The 16,612-nt window shown below is 37.2% G+C and overlaps 1 protein-coding gene across 6 annotated transcripts in view; it reads left to right on the forward strand.

The window, feature by feature from the left end:
- LOC102005144 (cytidine monophosphate-N-acetylneuraminic acid hydroxylase) overlaps positions 1-16,612 on the forward strand; it is a 188,869-nt gene that overhangs the window by 116,382 nt on the left and 55,875 nt on the right. For all 6 annotated transcript variants that reach the window (XM_013503836.1, XM_005403351.2, XM_005403352.2 and 3 more), the window contains one exon: positions 4,361-4,452. In XM_013503836.1, the coding sequence (XP_013359290.1) occupies positions 4,361-4,452 (92 nt within the window). The remainder of the gene's footprint in view (positions 1-4,360; positions 4,453-16,612) is intronic.

The raw sequence follows: 16,612 nt of genomic DNA on the forward strand, positions 1-16,612 counted from the left end.
TTTTTTCATGTATTTATTGATCATTTTGTGCAACTTCTTCTGAGAAGTGTCTACTTATTTCCCTTGCCTAGTTTTTGGTTGGGTCTTTTATTTTGAGGGGTCTAATTTTTTTTGAGTTCTTTATATGTAGGTATTTGTCCTCCAGAGTATCTGGCAAAATTTTTTTCCATGCTATAGATTATCGCTTCACCCTGGTGTTTTTTTCTTTGCTGAACAGAGGCTTTTTAATTTGCTGTGGTCCCATTTGTTGATTCTTTTGTTTTGTTTTGTTTTTTTCCGGTACTGGGAACCGAACTCACGACCTTGCGCTTGCCAGGCAGGCACTTTTTGCCGCTGAGCTAAATCCCCAGCCCCCCATTTGTTGATTCTTGATGTTATTTCATGTGCATTTGGGGCCCTGTTCAGAAAAGTCCTTACTTATTCCTATGCCTTCAAGAGTTTTACCTATTTTATCTTCCAGCAGATATTCTGGTTCCGTATGAATTTTAAGATTGTGTACTTCTGGGGGGAAATGCTGGTGGGGTTGTATTAAGTCTATATATCAGTTTTGGAAGTATGGCCATTTTACAATATTAATTCTGCCTATCTAGAAACAGGGGACATCTTTCAATTTTTTTGATGTCTTCTTTGATCTTCTTTTTTCAGAGTTCTCTAGTTTTTGTTGTAGACATCTTTCTCTTCCTTTTTAAGTTAATTGCCAAGTACTTAATTTTTCTTAAAGCTATTGTGAATTGTACTGTTTTCCTAATTTCTTTCTGGTGGGTTTGTTACGGGTGTACAGGAACACTATTCATTTTTGTGTAACATTGAATCCTGCTACCTTGCTGCATTTATTAGTTCTAGGAGTTTTCTGGTGGAAGTTTTTGGATCTTGTTCAGAAAGGATTATGTGACTGCAAATAAGGATAATTTCGTATGTACTCCTTTTATTTCTTTCTCTTGCCTTATGGTTCAGTATAAGCAAGTGAAAAACTGTACTACATCACAAAAATGGAAGGACAAAAATGACATCATCACCCCAGTAGACCCAGAAAAAGTCTTTAACAAAGTCTAATGTCTGTTTGTGACAAAAATCCTAAAGAAAAACTTTAGCTCTGGCTAAAGTTTCAAAGAATATGTTGAAGAGGGATGGTGGGAATGGACATCCTTGTCCTGTTCCTCATTTCAAAGGAAAAGCTTTCAGTAGTTTCCCATTTAAAATGGTGTTACCAGTAGTTTTGTCATAAATAGCTTTTATCAGATTGAGTTAGCATCTTTCTATGCATATTTTCTTTAGGATTTTTGTCACAAACAGACATTGAACTTTGTTAAAGACTTTTTCTGTGTCTTTTGGGATGATGATGTCATTTTTGTCCTATTTATGTGATGTAGTACATTCTTTCACTTGCTTATATTGAACCATCCTTACATCCCTAGGATGAAGCCTGTTTGGCCATGATACATGATCCTTTTAATGATTTGTTGCATTCTGTTTGTCAGTTAAGTATTTGCTTGTTGAGCATTTTTGTATCTATGTTCATTAAAGAGATTGACCTATAGATTTCTTTTTAAATTGAGCCCTTGTCTCTTTTTTTGGGGGGATAGGATCTCATTATGTAGTTCAGGCTGGCTTTTTTGAACTTACTGTATAGCATAGGCTGGCCTCAAACTTGTGATCATCCTCCTGTCTCTGAGTGCTGGAATTACAGGCATGTGCCACCACACCCAGATGTTGTTTCATTTTTGAATCAAAGTAATGCTAGCTTCCGGGAATGAATTTGCCAGTATTCCTTCCCTTTCAATTCATTAAAGATTTTGAGGAGTATTAGCATTAGACCTTCCCTCAAATTCTAATAGAATTCACATGTGAATCCATTGGGTCCAAGACATTTCCTACTTGATAGGATTTTTATTACTGCATCAATTTCATTTCCTATTATTGAATTATTCAAGATTTTTTTATACCTTCTTGGTTCAGTTTTGATAATTCATATGTATCTAGGAGTACATCCATTTCTTCAGTGTTCTCTGATTTCTTCAAGTGCAGGTTTTTGAAGTAGTTAGTAATAATCTGCATTTCGGTGGTGTCCATTGAGATTTTGCCTTTTCTGTTTCTAATTAAATTGATATATATTTTTTCCTTACTGTTTTTGGTAAGATTTGCTAAGGATTTTATTTTCTTATTATTTTAAAGAACCAGCTGTTCAATTCATTGATTATTAGAATTGATTTTTTTAGCCTCAACTTCATTAATGTTTGCTCTCATCTTAAAATTTTCATTTATTGTACTAGCTTTGGATTTGGATTGCTCTTATTTTTCCAGGACCTTGAGATACATCATTAGGTCATTTATTGGGCTAGTTCTATTTTTTATGATGTGAGCATTTACTGCTGTTGACTTCCCTCTTCTGACGGCTTTCATTGTTCCCATATGTTCTGGTATGCTTTACTGGCATTGTTTGCTTCTAGGAACTAATTTCTCCTGTGACACATTCATTTTTCAAGAATGCATTGTTTAACCTCTGTGTTTACATAGTCTTTACATGTTTACATGTGTCTTTTATTGGGGACTTAAGATCATTAACATTTAGGGTTATTGACTTATTCGTGTCATTGCCTTATTTTCCTGTCTCTGATTCTTTTTTTCCCTTTCTGCTTAAATGATCACCCTACCTGATGTATTTATTCCACATTTTTTGGCATTGTTGGCTTCATTGTCTCTTTCTAGAATATCCTTGAGAATTTTTTGGAGTGCTGGTTTTGATTTCTTAAGGTGCTCTTTGTCACGGAAAGACCTTATTTCTCCATACATTTTGAAAGATAGTTTTTCAGAATCTGTTAGTCTGGGTTGGAAGTCATTTTCTCTTAGGGCTTGTAAATTGTAACTCCAAGATCTCCTAGACTTTAAGATTTATGTTTAGACATCTTTTGCAATTTTAATGGGCTTACCTTTATAAGTAATTTGTTGCTTTTTTCTAACAGTTTTAAAGTTTCTTTGTATCTATGTTCATTAAAGAGATTGGCCTATAGTTCTTTTTCCACTGAATCCTTTCATTTTTTGAGTCAAGGATTCAAAGGATTGAGTTTGATTTTTGACTATGATGTGTTTTGGAGAATTTCTTTTCTGATCTTGGCTATGTAAGGTTCTATATGCCTTGTTATCTATATGTTAAATTCTTTCCTCATACCTGGAAAGTTTTCTTCTCTGATTTCTATAAACACATTTTTTAATATCATTTGTTCCATCTTCTGATTTTTCACTAATTTCAGTTAACCTGAAATCAGTCTTCTTTGTGTCATCTCGAAGTTGTTGGATCCATTTTCCATCTTCTCACTTTGTTGTTAAGCTATCTTGGAGTATATAGTCTCCTGAATCAGCCCTGTTTTCTGGCTCTGACAATCTGTTCTTATACTAGTCACTTCTGTTGCCCATACTTTCAATAGAATTTTTTAATCTCATTAGTACTTTTCACAGACTCTAATTCTTTGCTAAACTGGTCTTTTCTGCTTTGTATTGTTCTGTTTAGTTTAACTGGCTTTTAATTACCGTCTTCTCTGAGATCACTGATCATTTCATTTATTGAATCTATTCTCTGTTTAGTTATATCATCTTCAAACACACTGAGTATTTTGTCAGTCTGTGTCTGTGTGTTTTGTTTGTTTGTTTGTCTCTTCTTTTATCACTTGCTACAATTCAGTGGTTTGGCTTTTGATCCCCTCTAGCTGGCCTCAATCAATGCCCTGTGCATCAGCTTTGTAGGATTGGAAGTTTTTGGAGGCATTTTGTTGCCTTGCTTTCTGATGTCTCATGTGTGTGTGTGTGTGTGTGTGTGTGTGTGTGTGTGTGCATACACTAAGGTTTGTGGATTAATTATAATGGGAGAATTTTGTTACTCATGCAGTGATCTCTTTAGTTAGTGTCTGTTTTCCAGTGTTAGTCATCCTTGTGTAGTTTATGCACAAGGATTATCTGTAAGAATTCATATTGTTTTTGTATTCAGCTTGATCATTTAATTATTTAAATGATTTTGATCATTAAAAGCCTTGAAGTGACTGATTCTTGTTTCAGTCTATTTTGCTGACAGGCTAACCCCATTCTTTTAGCTCTCCTGCAGAGGACAAACACTTTATTCTGAAGACAACTTTATTCTGTTATTGCTGTAAATCTCTAACATGTGTCATTTTAGTGACACTGAGTTCATCTTAATTTTTAAAATTACATATTGATAATTACATTTTATTGGATATTTGAGTACTAACCATAATTTTCTCATATATTTTGTGTTCAGCTAATTTCATTGTCAAACCATGCATTTAAGCACGATAAACATTAATTTTTATTTCTGATATTTTATAAGCCTAAGTATAATTTTTTCTTCTAGGTCTGTTAAATGTACAAAACACAACTGGAAGTTAGATGTGAGCACCATGAAGTATATCAATCCTCCAGGAAGCTTCTGTCAAGATGAGCTGGGTAAATACCATCAACATTGATCAGTACACATTGCTATTGTTACTGTGATTCTTCTTGTTAATATATTTCCAAACTCTCTTAAAGCTTTGGATATATTCTGATTTTAAAATGATGATCCCTTAAAAAGAAATCAGCATTGAAAATCCTAAGCAGAAGATTTCTCACATACTACTTTCATTTATTCATTGGTTTGGCAGATATTTGCTGAGGCCTTGCCATCTGTAAATGTTTTACTAGATAAGACAAGCTTGTAGACAGATACTTAAGAACAAGGATACGACATTTTTCTTGCGAGATACAGTACATGATATAACAGCGGGCTTAACATTTTATCTGTAAAAATACACAAGATAAACTATGTTTGTGTCCATGATCCTCCCAGCAGTTTGACGAAATGTCACAATGCTGGGAAGTGATGTACTCAAAAGGAGATGGCTCATTCTGGTGTAGAAAAGGAGCTAGAGTTGTGTCCTATTTTCCAACTCTACTCCCTCCCGGAGAAAGACTAGGGTTTGGTCCTAGGGAAAAACTGGTGTTTGTTCTGTTAAAAGATCAAATTATAGCAAATCTAATTTTTCAAACCTTAATTGCTTTCATTACAATTCACAGTAATATGCCACCCATGTGCAGATTGTATTTATAGCCAGAGAAAAGAAGTGTGAGGTACAAAAACAACCCAATAGCATTTGTCTTACAAGCCATGTTTTGGGGTTTTTCAGCTGCTGATTGGCTGGAGATTCTGCTGCTGTGATTGGCTGAGACTCAGTTTCTTGGTTACAGGGGCATTTGTTTTGATTGGGTTAGAATTTCCTTATATATAAACTAGGCTACAGTTCACTAGGTACAGAGCCAAACTTTATCATCCAAAAATGGAGCCAGTTTGAAGCCAAACTTTCTTTCAAAAATAGTTTTAACTTATTAAAATTTTGATTCATGAGTAAAAGTATTCCATGACAATCCTTAAAACTGCCACTCAACAATACATTGGACAGACTATGATTCAGAATTATTGCCATAGACATAAAAGATAGGTTTGATCTGATTGGAGGTCACAGAAAACTTCCTGCCACAGATAGCCTTCATGTTGAGTTTTGATAGATCATCTTTTAAACAGGCATAGGAGGGGAAAAGGGAATTCTTGATAGAGGAAATAGCCTGGGCAGTGTGTTATGTGGACAAAGGTATAGTTTAGTTGGCACTGGAGCATGTGCATCAAAGTGGTAAAATACGAGGCTGCAAAGGTACATTGTAAAGAGTGTTGAATGCTCATCTAAAATGAAGACTAAATTCAGTACTTTACTAAGTGTGTGCCAAGTACAGTACTAGATGTTTTGTGTGAATTATTTCATGTTACCTGCATATTGACCTTACTGTGTGGTAATGAGTCCTTAATGAAGAATTATTTTCTTACAGCTATGGTTTAAATATGATTTGTCCCTACCAAAACTTACATAGAAATCTGATTCCCAGTGTAATGGTGCTGAATGATGGGACCTTTAAAAACTAATTAGGTCATGCAGGTTCCTACCTCATGAATGGATTGATGTCTTTTTTGAGAGACTTAGTTAAATTTCTTGAGACTGGACTAGGCCTAGCAGGCATGAGTTGGGTCTCACGAAACTGGGATATTTACCTTGAGAGAGGGTTGATACAGAGCAGTGGTGGCAAACCTATGGCAGGTGTGCTGCTGTGGGCTTTCTGTATCATTGAGAGCTCCAGAAGCTTCCCATTGTTACAGAGAAAGGTTGCCTAATGTTTGGTTTTTCCTGTGTGAACCTACTGGCTGTGTGAGACCAAGTGGATCCTGGTGTCTGCTCTTGAACCTAAAGAGGTGTGTGCTAAATAAACCTCTTTCCTCTCCAAATCTCTCAGCTTCAGGTATTTTATTATAGTAACACACAGTAGATTACAATATTTACCATCACACATATCTGGGCGTCTGTGCTTACACTCTCTTATCTGCCTCCTAGTCCAGTGGATGAATGACTCTGCTCCTAAGCTTCCCTTGGTCCTCGTATACTGGACACCATTTCCTTATGCCTGCTGAAGGGCTTCACTGCTGTAGTTGTCCCTCTTCTCCCAGAACACCCTTTCTGCCCTTGTCTAGTCGTGTGTGTGAAGATACATACATGAACACATGCATTAGAATTCATATGAGCCTATGCTTAGATCCTCTACCCCTTAAGCTATGCTCCATTTCTCTAACCTTTAAATAGACAAATCCTTTGAAACAGATGTCTGCACACACTCTGGTCCTTTACCACCACCCTACCCCCGCTTGCTCTCCCTTGAGCTTCTGTCCCTTCTTCTCTGCTAAATTGCTCTGATCAGGATCACCCCTGCTGTCCATGTGTCCATGTCAGCTGGTCACTTTTCCATTGTCGTCTTACTGAGATTCTCAGTGGCACGCAGCACATTGGCCCATTGTCTCCCCCTTAACATCGTTTTTTTTTCTTGCTGTTTAGGAGCCCTGCTCCCAGTGTTTCTTTATCATTTGGTACTATAACAAACGATCACCAGCTTGGTGGCTTATGACAGTGTAAACTGATTATTTTCTGTGGGTGAGAAGTCCAACACAGGTCTTCCTGCTAAAATTGTTTGCAGCAAAACTGCACTACTGCTTGGAGGCCCTGGGGAGAATCATTTCCCTGCGTTTTCCAGCTTGAAGAGGCTCCCTTTCCTCACCTTCTTAATCAGCAACATTGCATCCTCTGATGGTCCTTCTGTCATTCCAGCTTTGTTTCTTGTAAGCCGTTCCTTTCCCTTTTAAGGACCCTAACGGTTACATTGGGCTGCCCCAGAGAAGCCAGGATGACCTTCCTGTTTTAAGGTTATCTGGTTAGCAGCCTTAATTTCATCTGTGACTTTGCTTCCCCTTTATCATGTAACTTACTCAGTTTCCAGACATCTTTGGGAGCCATCGTTCTGTTTGCTACATTCTCCTGACTTTGTTTCCCACCACTTAGCCACTTCTTAGTCTCTGCAGCTGACTCATCGCCAGCTAGACTCTGAGTGTCAGAATGCCACTGAGCTCTTTCCTGAGTTCTCCATGTCGAAACTCTAAGTGATTCTCTTAGGCAGTCGCATCTATTGCCGCAGCTCCAAACCCCATCCTCGCTCAATGACTCCATAAAGCTCACCTTCAGCTTTGGCCTCATTCCTGGGCTCCAAACTCTGAGACCCAACTGCTTCATGGGTAAAACAACAAGTTTCTAATAGGCAATGCAATGTACAGACAAAGCAGAACGCCTAATATGCAGCCTCAACTTATCCCCCAAACCCTTCCTCCTCCAGGATTCCCCAGCTCTGTAAATGGCCCCAGTTGAACAAAACCTGAATGTCATTCCTGACTCTTCTCTGTCTTTAAGCTGCACATCCAGATAACTAAGTGAGATTGCCTCTGTGCTCAGTGCCTTCCCACTGCAGCTCCCTCTCTCCATCCACACAGCCTCTGGCCCATGCCAGGTGGTTTCCACCTTTTTCCCCTTGCCAGTTTGCTTGCTCCAAACTACTTTGCTTTCAAAGATCCAAGTCACTTCATGTCACTTCCCAGCTCAAACCCTCCAGCAGCTTCTTGTCACACTGAAGAATGCTCATCCCCTGTGGCTGAACAATTCCACATCCAGGACCATGGCCCAGGAAAGTAATCACAGTGTGTCAAAAGGCGCAGGATAATTCTGTGTTTGTTATTTTGTTGTTGTTGTTGGGACAAAATATCTCACGCCCAAAATGAAAGAAGGAAAATTTTATTTAGCTTATAGTTTGTGGAGGTTTTAGTCTATATTTGGCTGGCTCTAAGGCAGAGTGGTACATGGCAGAGGGCAACAGTTTATGGTGGCAGAAAATAAGAAAAGCAAGAGCAACACCGGGGAGTGGCAGAGAAGAACAAATCTCCTTTTTTTTTTTTTTTTAAATATTGTAAACAGGCTACCCCCACCCAGGGGACACGTAGCACTCATTTAATCTTTGTGTCTTTTTTTGCACAGACTCAGTATCAGTATAAAGTAAGCACACTGGCTCCCTGCTGAGTCACTAGATAACCTTTTAAACTTTTTAGATTGACACAATAAACATCTCAGAAAGGTAAGGGCACGTCTTGTTTACTCCAAGATATAAAATTGTTGAGTTACTTAACCAAACCTCTAGACTCCCCAAGTTGACACAATATATCAACCAAACACATTCATTCATAATAGCAGTTTATAAGCCAAAAATTGGAGTTGAAACTTTAATTCTGATAGATCCTGAAGGTGATAGTACCTACTGAAGAAACTAATATAATATTTATGAAATATAAGGCAAAAAATAAAGTTATAAATATTATACATAGTATAATCCTTTTATGAAAAATATATGTGAATATATGCATGCGAGCAGTAGCAGGGCAGCCCTGGGGGTGGTTACCTGCAACGGCGCTGACCTAGAGGTTTTCTTGGCTGAGCCTTTAGACCATGGCCTTTGATTATGCTACTTTTACCTTTTGTTCAGGCTTAAATTGTTGTGGCCATACTATATGATATGGAATATCAAGATCATTCTCACCCAAATGTCTGTGCAAGACCAATTCCAAATGACTTTTTTTCTAATATTGGGGATTGAATCCAGGGCCTTGCACAGGCTAAGAAGACATCTGCCACTGACCTACAGCCTCATCTTTTTTTTTTTTTTTTTTTAAATTTTGGGACAGAGTCTCACTAAACTACCCAGTTCCCCGAAACTTGTGATCTTCCTGCTCCACCTCCCAAGTAGCTGGGTTGCAGGTGTGCACCAGCATGCCTGGTTTATGGATTAACTTTTTAAAAAAAGTGCCATGCACAGGTATTCTCCCACTTCCACACACTCCCAAGGAGGTAGAATACTACTCTGGGGAGAGTTGGTAACTGTTTTGACTACAAATTCCTCTTCCTTCTACCTCTCAAAAGGAACACCTTGACCTGAGCTATTTCCCTGGGTAAATTCTACCCTGGATCTGCCAACCTAGCTTAGGAAGCTAGGATCTGTTTTTTGTTTTTTTTGTTTGTTTGTTTGTTTGTTTGTTTCCGGTACCAGGAATTGAACTCATGACCTTTCGCTTCCCAGGCAGGCGCTGTGCTGCTGAGCTAAATCTCCAGCCCCTAGGATCTGGATATTGTGCTGTGCAAAAACTGTCAAATTTATTTGGCATAAAAGTAATGAGTTTAGGCTTAGATGTAAACACTCTTAGTTTGCACAAGTGAAAGGACAATAGACTGTCAACCTTATGAATTTATAACTCACAAATCTACAGCTGCTCAGCGGCTTTTATGACAATCTCTAAGTCTATTGCACAAGACCTGTAGAGGCAGCCATTGTAGTGGAGGGGTTAGGGATGAATGTAGCGATGCTTGCCAGGGGTTGCAGTTCTGGCTCCATGATGCTGAGTGAGTTATTCAACCTCTTTGTGCTTTAATTTCCTGAAATACAAAATGGAGCTATTTGGTAGTCATCTTATCAGGTTGCTGAAGAAGTTTTAAAGTTAATACCTGTTGAATTCTCTGTACCTGACACACAGAGCATGATGATTTATATGAACATGTATACCTCATTATATGAACATGTATCCTCCAGCCCAGGATTGCAGGACCAGAAAGCAGACATTCCCCCCAGGGGAAAGTTGGATCAACTGGAAAATAGATTAGGCTGAGAACTGATTTGGGTATGGCAGTGCACACCTGTAAGTCCAACACTCTGGGAGGCTAAGGCAGGAATACTTCAAGTTCAAGTCAGACCTGGGCAGAGTATGAACTTGTTTCAAAACAAAGAAAGGGAAGGATGCATAGATGGATAGAAAGGAGGAGCGGAGGAGGAAGACTAGGGATGTAGCTCAGTACTAAGGTCCTGGATCAGTGCCCAGTATGGGGTGAAAAAGGATGGTTGGTGTTGACTACCACTGTGGGTGAGGGGCATGGCCAGACATGACTGCAGGGCTGCTGGGAAGTGTGAAATAACAATTTCAGCAAGTTCCAGTGAAGTTGACTCTTTTAGAGAAAGGAAACATTGTAAGGGTGGGAAAATTTGGGACTAGACCTCGCCTTTTAGTCTAACGTTGTCAGCACTGAAGTGACTTCCACCGTCCCAAGAAAGAGAGGAGGGGTTAGTACCCTTGAAGATAAGTTATAAGCTATGAATATTTGATTTTTAAATTATTATTATAAAAATGGCCATGCTTAGAATGTTGGAAATCAGAAAAGTAGAAGAATCTCACCTGTTTGCCCGTCACTTAGACTGTTTTGATATCTTTTGTTCTGGTGTTTGATGCCGTCCCTCCCTCTTCTCTTCCCCCTCCTTTTCTTCCTTTGCTGCTGGTGCTTTTGCTACTGCTTCTTCTGGGGAAATAATTTATGTACCATAAAATTTACCCTTTTAAAAGTATGAAATTTAAGGATTTATATTATAGTCACATGTTGTGTAGCCACCAGTACTAATTCCACTTCATTTTCATAACTCCAAAAGGAAATCTGTAACTGCTACCAGTCCCTCCTCATTTCCTTTTTCTCTCAGCCCCTGGGAGCCACTAATTTCAATTCTGCGTCTATACATTTTTTCTTTTCAGGGTAGCTCATGTATTTGGCATAATACAACATGTGGTCTTTTATGTCTGGCTTCTTTCATTTGGTATGTTTTCCAGGTTCATCCACGGACCTTGTATCCTACAGGCTTGGGGAACTCATTCATTCTTTTTGAATGAATGAATAATAAATGATGTATGGATATGTCATATTTTGTCTGTGATGAATAATGCCCTGTAAATATTCCTGGGCACTTTTTCACCTGGACATTTGTTTTCTGTTCTCTTGATTATAAACTTAGATGGTATGGTAGCCATATGGTAGCTCTGTATTTCACCTTGAGGAACATTCAAACTGTTTTCCAAAGCACTCCATATTTTACGTTCCTGCAAGCAATGACTGAATGTTTCTGTTTTTCCACATCTTCTCCAACACTCGTTATTGTCGGTCTTTCTTGCTCATGTTCTTTAAAGCACAAATGTTTTAAGTTTTGATGAAGTCCAATTTATTTCTGTGGTTTTTAAAAAATCTTTTGCCTCTAGTGTCTAAGTGTATGGTATAAAGCACTAAGTCTAATTCGTTATTAATATACATATGTACTTAGACTAGAGTATACTCTAAGAAATTTAAAAGACCATTGCCTAACCCAAGGACACAAAGAGCTATTCCTATATTTTACTTCAAGAATATTATAACTGTATCTTTTAATTCAGGTCTTTTTGTCCATTGGGGGTTAATTTTTGCATATCATGTGAAGTATGAGTCCAACTTCCTTCTGTATGAGGTGCGATTTAAAAATATAGTTAAATGTTTAAGTTTTAAAAACTATTACAGTAAAAGGCACATTGCCGTTAATTCCTCTCAAAATATACCCCCCGCCTTGCTTCAAACATACTTCTTATCACTTTCTGAAGCAGTTCTGGAAATTCTTTTGTGAGTGTCTTTGGTTACACTGTTGTGGCTGCCTTGATATCCTGAACTAAGTAAAAACGTTTATCTTTCATGGTCATTTTTACTGTAGAGCAGAACCAGAAGTTGCACAGTGTGAGAACTGGTGCATAAGTTAATTGAGGACCCAATATCACATTTTTAATAGTCTGGCCTTTGCATTGGATGGCACCGGACCGCAGCATTCACCACATTTTTGGATCATACCTCATAAAAACATCCACAGAAGAGGACTTCCAGAACTACTTCAGAAAGTGGCAAGAAAGATGGGATAAATGTTTCAAAACTAAGAAGAGTATTTTTGAAGGGGTTAATGGCAGTGTATCTGTTACTGTAATACATTTTTTAAAAATTTAAACATTCACCATAGATGGCTGCTGGAGCACCATTTTTGGAACGATTACTCTTTCCCCTGTTGAATTGTTCTGGCATTGTCCATAAATATAAGGGTTTATTTTTGGACTTTGAATTTTATTTCATGATTTATATGTCATCTTTATGCCATTTGTACACTCTTTTGATTACCGTAACTTTGGAATAAGTTTTTCAAATAAGGTGTAATTCCTTCAAATTTGTTTTTTTTTTTCAAGATTGCAGGGCTCTTCCAGATAGAATCCTTGACTTCCCATGAGTTAGCATGTCAGTTTCTTTGCGGGGAATGCAGCTAGAATTTTTATAGGGGTTGTGTTCATCTGTTAATTGGGGGAAATAGTTCCATCTTACTAAGTCTCTCAGTCAATAAACATGCAATGTCTTTTAATTTATTAAGTCTTTTAAAATTTCTTTCAACCATATTTTGTAGCTCTTAGTGTATGTTTTGTATTTTCCTTGTTAAATTTATTCTTATTTTATGCTTCCATATGATTGTAAATAGAATTGTTCTGCAAATTTCAAGATTGTTCATTGCTAGTGTAAAGAAATATCATCAATTTTTAAAAAAAATTGACCTTGTATCCTACAATCTTGATGAACTCATTTCCCAAGTCTAATAGTTTCCTAGTAGATACCTCAGCACAATCTGTCTACAAGATCATGTCCGCTGTGCAGAGTTTTACTTCTTTCTTCCCAATCTGCATGTTTTGTTTATTATTGCCTTTTCCGAAGTACCAAGAGCAGACTTCCTTGTTTTGTTCCTGCTCTCAGGGGCAAAACTGCTGTAGGTTTTTTTTTAAGTGCTCTCTGTGAAGTTGAAGTAGTTCCCTTGTATTTTAGTTTTTGAGTGTTTATTTGTTTGTTTTTATCATGAAATGATGATGCATTTTGACAAATGCCTCTTCTGCAGCAGTTGAGATGCTCTTGTGGCTTTTTCCCTTTTATTTTATTAATGTGATGGGTTGAGTTTTGGATATTGAATCAGCCTTATATAAACCCACTTGGTCATGTTGTATAATCCTTTGTATATATATTCATATATATTTCTAAACTGTATTTGTTAATATTCTGTTAAGGAGTTTTATAGCTATATTCATAAAACCATTCGTCTATAGTTTTCTTGCAGTGTCTTTGGTTTTGGTATCAGGGTGACTCTGACTTATTAAATGAGTTGGAAAGTGTTCCTTCTATTTCTTTTCACTGGAAGGATATTTGAAATATTGGTGCTAATTCCTTGAAATTGTAGTCAAATTCAAATTTGGGCCTGAGTTTATCTTTGTGTGAAGTTTTTTTTAATATACTAGGTCTGCTCAAACTTTTCAGTTTTTGCTTGTGTTAGTAGTGTTAATTTTCTGGGAATTTCCGCAATTCAACTGGGTTATATATTTTGTGGGTGTATAATTGCTCATAGTATGGTATTCCCTTATCATCCTTTGTATTTCTATAAGAGCAATTGTCATGTTCTTTCATTCATTCTAGATTTAGTAGTCTATTTTTTTGGTCAGTCTAGTTAAAGGTTTGTCAATCTATCTTTTCAAAGGGCCAGATACTGTATTGTTTTCATTGAATTTTTCTCTTTTTAAAATTTCATTTATTTTCGCTTTAGTTCTTATTCCTTTTGCTCATTTTGTGTTTACCTTATTAGTCTATTTTATTAAGGTAGAATATTAGGATATCTGGGCTGAGCTCTCCTTTTTTAACACAGGTGTGCACAGGTATAAAGTTTTCTCTAGGTACTGCTTAGGCTGCATTTGCTAAGCTTTGGCATATCATCTTATAGCTTTCACTGATTTCAGTGTATTTTCAAATTTTCCCATTTGATTTCTTCCTTAGCCAATCTTCTACCTAGAATTGTGTTAATTTCTACATTTGTGAGTTCACCAACCTTGTTCTCTTATTCACATCTAACTTCATTTCATTGTGTTTATGGAGCATACTTTATATGATTTTGATCCGAAAGGTTTGTGGAAACTTGTTTTATGGCTGAACATATGGTGGGTACTGGACAATGTTCCCATAATCTTGAGAAGATTATGTGTCCTGGTGTTGTTGAGTGAAGTTCTGTGCACACCTATTAAGACTAGTGGGTTTACAGTGTTGTTCAAATGTGTTTCCTGTTGGTCTTCTGTCCTGTTGTCCCATGTTTTAGTCTTGTCTTTAGGCTTAATTTTATGAATAATTGTAATTAATTTAAATAAATTATTTTCTCTTTACTTTTTATCTTGTTCATATTATAATAAGTACTATTTATTATATATCAATTCTAATAATGGACAAGTGTATACCACTTAATGGTAGGATATGTTCTGAGAAATGTGTCCTTAGCAATTTCATCTTTGTGCAGATATCTTAGAGCAGTGGTGGTGAACTTAGGGATGTGTGCCACAGTGGTCTGTTTATTATCATTGAAAGCTCTGAAAGGTTTGCCATCACTATCCTACAGTGTTACTTATACACACCTAGATATTATAGCCTGCTATATACCCCTACGTTGTACAACATAACCTGCTGTTGCTAAGCTACACACCTGAACACTGTCACTGCGCTGAATACTATAGGCAATTATAACAGAATGGTGTATGTGTGTGTTGAAACATAAAAAAGTGCTGTAAAAGGAAAGCATATAAGTTTTAAAAAATGGTATGATTGGACTTCCTATGAATGGACTGGCAGGTGCTGTGGGTGGGACAAGGATGACTGGTGATGAGTGTGGAGGCCCCAGGACATTGCTGTGTGCTGCTGTGGACACAGGGACTACATCAACCTCGTAAAAATATTTTTCTTTCTGTAATAATAAACTCACCATAGCTTACAGTAACTTTTTTTTACTCTATGAATTTTTTTAACCTTTTGATTCTTTCTAACACTTTCTTTAAAATACAAATACATCGCACACCTGGTACAAATATATTTTCTTCCTTTATGTCATTATTCTGTAAATTTTTTTCAACTTTAAAATTATCTATGTTTCACTTTTAGAAATTTTCTTGTTACAAACTAAATCATGCACATACATGCACACCCAGCCCTAGGGTGACACAAGGCCAGGATGAGCAGCATCACTGTCCCCTGTCTGTACACTTTGTCACCAAGGTCTTCAGGGGCAGTGGCATGAGGGAGCTGCCACCTCCTAATGACGAGGCTCTCGGGACCACTCCCGAGGACCCACCAAGCTCTCTTGAGCAGGCGACCGTCTCAGAAACATGTCCATGGTGGTTTCCTTAGTTTGTTTTTTCATCTCAGATTTGCTTATAAGCAGATAATGGACCATGAATGTTCCTCTCTAGTCACAAAAGCCCTTGCATTTGAGGGGTCCATGTTTTTAAACTTTTTAAGGAGCTGACTAAGGTCTGCAAAAGTTTCTACCAAGCCCTTCATTGTGAATTTTATTAGGGGCTCTTTTTCTTCTCCTGCACTTCATTTTTTTTCTTGCCTCTTCATCTGTACATTCACTAGTACTAGTGATTTTTTTAATGTGTATTATTGGGAATTAAACCCTGCCCTTCTCACTGAGATACCTTTCCATCCCTTTATTTTGTATCTTTCTTTTTTTTGGAGAGGATATCATTTGTTAAATTGCCCAGCCTGGGCTTGAACATGTGATTCTTCCGCCAGAGTGCTAGGAGTATAGGTGTACACTACCATAACTGGTTGGTCATAGCAATTTTTTAGCTATGATCTAATCCTATGGGGTTACTGTCTATGTGTGATCTATCACTGACCAAAATGTCTTTATGTGGTGCATGATTTTACACACAATTTTAAAATATTTTCACATTAAATATTAACATATGTAACTTATTTTATTTTAAAGAGAGTAGTAAATGAGAAACAAAGAAGTAGAACAGTATCAGCATACCAGTATCACAAACATAAACAAATCAAAGCAAGAACATTCAAAATGATACAGAGTCTCAAGACAAAATAATACAAATCAGTTGTAGTTGTTACATTACATATCGTTATCTTCAACTTCATTGCTGAGATTACCATTTGTAAGAATGAAAGACTGCTCAAACCATTATAGGGAATAAGAAAATAATTCTTCCATAAAATAGTAGAGATAATACAGAGTTTCACTAGACAAGATGGTAGGAGTTCACCACTGTAATTCCATTGCATATTGTTACCTTCAAATCAGTTGCTCAGACCACCAGACACAAGCATGCAAAGTCGATCAGAACATGAAAAATTGTAATCATTAACTGTTCATTTTAGTACACCATCAGACATCCCATGTATTCCCCTTCTGGGTATTTTCCCAGAAGAATGAAAGACATCATACCACAGTGATATGTGTGCACCCATGTTTA

Source organism: Chinchilla lanigera, unplaced genomic scaffold (assembly GCF_000276665.1).
Source record: "Chinchilla lanigera isolate Chin_1 unplaced genomic scaffold, ChiLan1.0 scaffold00082, whole genome shotgun sequence".
Lineage (NCBI taxonomy): Eukaryota > Metazoa > Chordata > Mammalia > Rodentia > Chinchillidae > Chinchilla > Chinchilla lanigera.